Source organism: Silurus aristotelis, assembly GCF_946808225.1.
Source record: "Silurus aristotelis genome assembly, chromosome: 9".
NCBI classification, from domain to species: Eukaryota; Metazoa; Chordata; class Actinopteri; order Siluriformes; family Siluridae; genus Silurus; species Silurus aristotelis.
Window position 1 is genome coordinate 290,001 of NC_139582.1, and position 7,500 is coordinate 297,500.

General features: G+C 43.1%; 1 protein-coding gene across 5 annotated transcripts in view; it reads right to left on the reverse strand.

Moving 5' to 3' along the window:
• Nucleotides 1-7,500, reverse strand: part of dgkza (diacylglycerol kinase, zeta a) — a 165,869-nt gene that overhangs the window by 57,775 nt on the left and 100,594 nt on the right. For all 5 annotated transcript variants that reach the window (XM_083550095.1, XM_083550093.1, XM_083550096.1 and 2 more), the window contains 6 exons: nt 7,269-7,324; nt 6,483-6,545; nt 5,654-5,727; nt 5,419-5,530; nt 4,949-5,148; nt 1,196-1,296 (listed from right to left, as the gene is read on the reverse strand). In XM_083550095.1, coding sequence (XP_083406221.1) covers nt 1,196-1,296; nt 4,949-5,148; nt 5,419-5,530; nt 5,654-5,727; nt 6,483-6,545; nt 7,269-7,324 — 606 coding nt within the window. The remainder of the gene's footprint in view (nt 1-1,195; nt 1,297-4,948; nt 5,149-5,418; nt 5,531-5,653; nt 5,728-6,482; nt 6,546-7,268; nt 7,325-7,500) is intronic.

Sequence of the window (7,500 nt, forward strand, 5' to 3'; positions counted from 1 at the left end):
GGAGACATAAGTAACATCATAAAGCACACAGTGGCATGGTTCCCCACACAAAGACCAAGCCTCTTCTTCTTCTTCTCCTTTTAAAATAAGTCAAATGTTCTCCCTCTTTTAAAGCCTGGGATCTTTGGGCCACTCTCACATCTTCTGATGCTTTTTGGACTAATAATAATATATTAGCTAATAATATTATTGCCTTCTGTGCCGTCTTGAACATCCAAAACACATCTGCAGCATCACATAGGTGAACAAAGACACATCTATAAACCACACAAAATCAGCTGCGAGACTTAGACCTGGTCCTGATCTCACCCTGACCTCGTCCTGACCTCGCCCTGACCTCGCCCTTATCTCGCCCTGACCTCGTCCTGACCTCGTCCTGACCTCGCCCTGACCCGCCCTTATCTCTTCCTGGCCTCGTCCTTAACTCGCTCTTCCTCGCCCTTACTTCACCCTGATCTTGCCCTGACCTCGCCCTGATCTGGTCCTTACCTCACCATGACCACGCCCTGATTTCATCCTGACCTCACTCTGATCTCGCCCTGATCTCACCCAAGCTTATTACATCTGCTCCAGAGTGGAGAACTTCAGTTCTATAAGCTGAGAAAGGAGAACACTCAGGAGAGCACTCACCTTCACACACATATTCCACTGGTGTGTATATGTGTGCACGTGTGTGTGTGTGTGTGTGTGTGTGTGTGTGTGTGTGTGTGTGTGTGTGTGTGCATGTGTGTGTGCGCGTGTGTGTGTGTGCGCGCGCGCATGTGTGTGTGTGTGTGCATGAGTGTATGTGTGTGTGTGTGTGTGTGTGTGTGTGTATGTGTGTGTGCGCGCATGTGCGTGTGTGCATGAGTGTGTGTGCATGAGTGTGTGTGTGTGTGTTTGTGTTTGTGTGTGAGTGTGTGTGTGTGTGTGTGTGTGCATGTGTGTGTGCGCGTGTGTGTGTGTGCGCATGTGTGCGCGCGTGTGTGTGTGTGCGCATGAGTGTATGTGTGTGTGTGTGTGTGTGTGTGTGTGTGTGTGTGTGTGTGTGTGCATGAGTGTGTGCATGTGCGTGTGTGCATGAGTGTGTGGATGTGTGTATGTGTGTGTGCGCATGAGTGTGTGTGTGTGTGTGTGTGTGTGTGTGTGTGTGTGTGTGTGTGTGTGTGTGTGTGTGAGTGTGTGTGTGTGTGTGTGTGTGTGTGTTTGCACTTACATGCTTCTTTAAGTTTTTCTTTGTGGTAATGAAGATCTTCATAATCATGCATGCTGATTCGATTCACTCGGATCCGTAATCGGTCTGGGATCGGCTGCTGACTGTAAACACACACGGAGATAATGATCATGTATACACACACACACACACACACACACACACACACACACACACACACACACACACACACACACACAAAAGTGAATGCACCCCTCAGCAACTATTTTAGTATCTTCTCATGGGATAAAACTAAACAAATAAAAGTTGGAGATATTTTAGTGTGTCAGTGTGCAGTTTGTGTAGCAGTGCAGATTTACTGTCCTCTGAAAATAACAACATACAGTCATTACTGTCTAAATAACACAACATAAGTGAGTCCACCCTCAGTTGTTGTCCACAAAGATGCTGAGGCTGTAAGAAGATCAGTATCACCCTGAAATGTACTGAAAAGTTACAGGACAGTGGTCAGGACCATACAGAGGTTTTCTAAAACAGGTTCCACTCAGAACAGACCTCACAACGGTCCATCAGAGAAGTCGAGTCATTTTAGTTCATGTTTATTTGTATTGAGCTTTTAACAATGAAGATTGTCTCAGAGCAGCTTTACACAGATAATGTGGTGATAAAAATGAATAAGATGTTCTTTATAAATATAAGTTTGTCCCTGATGAACAAGCGGGTGGAGACTGAGTCCATGTGCTGTGCGTCAGGTGCAGAAGCTGCTTCAGAAAACAGACATGCTGCAGACTTGCTTTAGAGGTTACAGAAGCAGAAGGTCCACTCGTCAGTGCTCAGATCATAAGCACACCACATCAAGTCGTCCCAGAAGGAACCTCTTCTGAAGCTGCTCACAAAAAACCCTGCAAACAGTTTGCTGAAGACGACCTGTCCAGGAGCATGAATTACTGGAACATGTCCTGTGGTCTGATGAGACGAAGATAAACTTGTTTGGCTCAAATGGTGTCCAGCATGTGTGGTGATGCCCTGGTGAGGAGAACCAGTCTGGGGCTGCATGAGTTCTGCTGGTACTGAAGAGCTGTGGTTCATTGAGGAAAACCATGGATTCCAACATGTACTGTGACATTTTGAAGCAGAACATGATGCTCTTCCTTCAGAAACTGGACCGGACGGCAGTTTTCCAACATGATGACGACCCCAAAAACACCACCAAGATGAAAACTGCTTTGCTAAGGAACTTCGTGATGGAGTAAAGAAGTATGTCTCCAGACCTGAACCCTATTGAGCACCTGTGGGCCTCAAGCAGAAGGTGGAGTAGCACCATGTGTCTCACATCCAGCAGCTCCGTGATGTCATTATGGAGGAGTGGAAGAGGATCCCAGCAACAACCTGTGCAGCTCTGGTGAATTCCACACCCAGGAGGATTAAAGCAGTGCTGGATATCAATGTGTTCACACACAATATTCACACTTTAGACACAGTTTTACATGTTCACTGAGGGTGGACTCACTTTTGTTGTGTTATTTAGACAGTAATGACTGTATGTTGTTATTTTCAGAGGACAGTAAATCTGTACTGATACACAAACTGCACACTGACACACTAAAATATCTCCAACTTTCTTCTATAGTTTTGTCTTTTTAGAAGATGTGATAACATGGCTGCACTTACTTACTTTTGTAAGATACTGTATATAAACACACACACACACACACACACACACACACACACACACACACATATATACACTCATAGACACACACACACACACACACACATATATATATACAGTGAGGAAAATAAGTATTTGAACACCCTGCTATTTTGCAAGTTCTCCCACTTAGAAATCATGGAGGGGTCTGAAATTTTCATCGTAGGTGCATGTCCACTGTGAGAGACATAATCTAAAAAAAAAAATCCAGAAATCACAATGTATGATTTTTTAACTATTTATTTGTATGATACAGCTGCAAATAAGTATTTGAACACCTGAGAAAGTCAATGTTAATATTTGGTACAGTAGCCTTTGTTTGCAATTACAGAGGTCAAACGTTTCCTGTAATTTTTGGCCCACTCCTCCACACAGATCTTTTCTAGATCAGTCAGGTTTCTGGCCTGTCGCTGAGAAACACGGAGTTTGAGCTCCCTCCAAAGATTCTCTATTGGGTTTAGGTCTGGAGACTGGCTAGGCCACGCCAGAACATTGATATGCTTCTTACAGAGCCACTCCTTGGTTATCCTGGCTGTGTGCTTCGGGTCATTGTCATGTTGGAAGACCCAGCCTCGACTCATCTTCAATGCTCTAACTCAGGGAAGGAGTACAAAATCTCGCAATACATGGCCCCGGTCATCCTCTCCTTAATACAGTGCAGTCGCCCTGTCCCATGTGCAGAAAAACACCCCCAAGCATGATGCTACCACCCCCATGCTTCACAGTAGGGATGGTGTTCTTGGGATGGTACTCATCATTCTTCTTCCTCCAAACACGTTTAGTGGAATTATGACCCAAAAGTTCTATTTTGGTCTCATCTGACCACATGACTTTCTCCCATGACTCCTCTGGATCATCCAAATGGTCATTGGCAAACTTAAGACGGGCCTGGACATGTGCTGGTTTAAGCAGGGGAACCTTCCGTGCCATGCATGATTTCAAACCATGACGTCTTAGTGTATTACCAACAGTAACCTTGGAAACGGTGGTCCCAGCTCTTTTCAGGTCATTGACCAGCTCCTCCTGTGTAGTTCTGGGCTGATTTCTCACCTTCCTTAGGATCATTGAGACCCCACGAGGTGAGATCTTGCATGGAGCCCCAGTCCAAAGGGGGGATTTACAGTCATGTTTAGCTTCTTCCATTTTCTAATGATTGCTCCAACAGTGGACCTTTTTTCACCAAGCTGCTTGGCAATTTCCCCGTAGCCCTTTCCAGCCTTGTGGAGGTGTAAAATTTTTTCTCTAGTGTCTTTGGACACCTCTTTGGTCTTGGCCATGTTAGTAGTTGGATTCTTACTGATTGTATGGGGTGGACAGGTGTCTTTATGCAGCTAAAGACCTCAAACAGGTGTATCTAATTTAGGATAATAAATGTAGTGGCGGTGGACATTTTAAAGGCAGACTAACAGGTCTTTGAGGGTCAGAATTCTAGCTGATAGACAGGTGTTCAAATACTTATTTGCAGCTGTATCATACAAATAAATAGTTAAAAAATCATAAATTGTGATTTCTGTATTTTTTTTTTAGATTATGTCTCTCACAGTGGACATGCACCTACGATGACAATTTCAGACCCCTCCATGATTTCTAAGTGGGAGAACTTGCAAAATAGCAGGGTGTTTAAATACTTATTTTCCTCACTGTATATACACACTCACATACACTCACACACACACACACACACACACGCGCACAAACACTCACATCCACACAGACACACACTCACACACATAAAACCAATAATTACAATTAATGGTAAAACCTGCAACCTCAGTTTGTGTGTGTGTGTGTGTGTGTGTGTGTGTGTGTGTGTGTGTGTGTGTGTGTGTAAGTGTATGTGTGTGTGTGTGTGTGTGTGTGTGTGTGTGTGTGAGTGGGGGGGCTGGAGTGCACATGTGTATGTGTGTGTGTGTGTGTGTGTGTGTGTGTGTGTGTGTGTGTGTGTGTGTGTGTGTGTAAGTGTATGTGTGTGTGTGTGTGTGTGTGAGTGGGGGGGCTGGAGTGCACATGTGTATGTGTGTATGTGTGTGTGTGTGTGTGTGTGTGTGTGTGTGTGTGTGTGTGTGTGTGTGCGTGAAACTCACTCATTGAGCAGTGGTATGGAGGTTCTCCTCTTGGTTTTCTGCACCATGTTGGCCTGGTTTCTGAGAGAGATGTGGATGGTGGAAGGGGCGAGTTTACACGGTTCTCCGTCCACCTGCATGGGGATGGACTTATAGGTGGTCAGTGTCACCTCACGACACTGATTCAGCCTCTCCCCATGACCTCCTACCTGCAGAGTGGCCTACAACATCAGCAAGAGGAGCAAGAGAAACATTATTTCAGGGTATTTCACGTTATGTTCCATAAACTGAAGAAGTTCAGATTTTTGTGATTATCTACAGTTACACAGAGATCTTCCTCCTTACAGCTACACCAAAACCCCAGGTACATGTGCTGCTCAGACTGGAACACCTTAAAATCTTTCTGATTGGACCGTCAATAAATGTATCTGCGTCCTGATTGGCTGCAGGTTCATGCTGATCTGATACAAGTGATTTATAGAGGAAGGTACCAGTGATGTCATGGTGAAGCCGATGACCTCAATGTAACCGTCATCATGACGCTGAGGCTCGAAGTCGTGGTGCTCACTTGGGTTCCCCCATGGCATTGTGCCAGCACAGTATCTACACACACACACACACACACACACACACACACACACACACACACACACACACACACACAGATAAGCATGTGTATACTGAAAGAAAGGAGAGATAATGGAAGAAAGGAATGACATTTCTGACCTGGGGATATTGAGGAAGACCAAACACTGCAGCTTCAGCTCCTGGACTTTAGATGTTAAATCGACACCATCACACTGAAACAGAGCTTCAGTCAGCACCAGGTTTATGATCTGTGATGTGATGTGTTGTGAGTGGAAGCTCAGGAAACCCCACACCAAGGTAACGTTTCTACATGTTCTGAAAGCTACAGCATTTCTGAACTCAAACTTACTGTGTCTCAACCATGAGTTAAAGTTTAACATAAAAAAATATCAATATAAAAGAGAGAAAACTGAAAAATTGCTGGTCTGCAGTAGAGGAACATCACAAATATTCTGATTCAAACAGATCGCATTATTCTCCTTGTCGTTGGCCCAGAAGTGTGATGGGAGCAGAAGTTCTGGAGATCTTTAGACATACTGACAGTGTGTGTGTGTGTGTGTGTATGTGTGTGTGTGTGTGTGTGTGTGTGTGATAGACAGACAGGATAAATCTAAACAATAATTTTAGTGTAATAAATGTATGTTTTTTTTTTTATTAAGTGTTGATATATGTTGCAATAAGCTAATGCTTTTGCAGAGTTCAGACTCGAGAACAGAGTTTCCTCAGACCTCCACACATTTATTAAAGTATGTGGACTGTAGTAAACTCTCAGTCCTCTACACACACAGTCCTGCATTACTAATGGATCTCCACTGATTTCTCACAGCAGTCTCCCCGATCTAACCTTCCCACCAGAGAAACCTTCACCTTCAGATCCACATAAATGTCTACAAAATCAAACCTCTGATGAGTTCCCATGATTGTTTTCAGATATGAGAAAGCAGTGAGCAGCATCTAAAACACTCACCACTACTTTAATGTGTTTAGCCAGATCTTTAGAGCTCCCCATCAAGAAGTCTGAGAAAGCCGTCTGAAAAACAGTACAATAGTTTACTGTAACATTTATCACAATAAATCACCATCAGTGTAACAATAATCACAATAAATCACCATCAGTGTAACAATAATCACAATAAATCACCATCAGTGTAACAATAATCACAATAAATCACCATCAGTGTAACATTTATCACAATAAATCACCATCAGTGTAACAATAATCACAATAAATCACCATCAGTGTAACAATAATCACAATAAATCACCATCAGTGTAACATTTATCACAATAAATCACCATCAGTGTAACAATAATCACAATAAATCACCATCAGTGTAACAATAATCACAATAAATCACCATCAGTGTAACAATAATCACAATAAATCACCATCAGTGTAACATTTATCACAATAAATCACCATCAGTGTAACAATAATCACAATAAATCACCATCAGTGTAACAATAATCACAATAAATCACCATCAGTGTAACAATAATCACAATAAATCACTATCAAAGTAATTTTAATCACCAGTCCATCACAGTCACTGTAATGAAGTCTACCTGTCTGAATCACGCCGTCCGAGTCGCACTGTCCGAGTTGCTGCGACCTTACACCAGCAGAACTCACATCTATTATATTATTGGATGTCTAACAATACAATGTGTGTGTGTGTGTGTGTGTGTGTGTGTGTGTGTGTGTGTGTGTGTGTGTGTTAGTTATGAGGACATCTGCCCTCATCTCACTCACCCCAGCATAGAACATCTTGTTTCTAAAGCGACTGTTGAATTTTTCTGGGTTCGCCTCTGAGATAAAATACAAACAACAGTGTTTTAATCAGTGCCAGTCAACCTACACACACACACACACACACACACACATACAAAAACTTATACACAAATAAATATACACACACACACACACACACACACACACACACACACACACACACACACACACACATACAAAAACTTATACACAA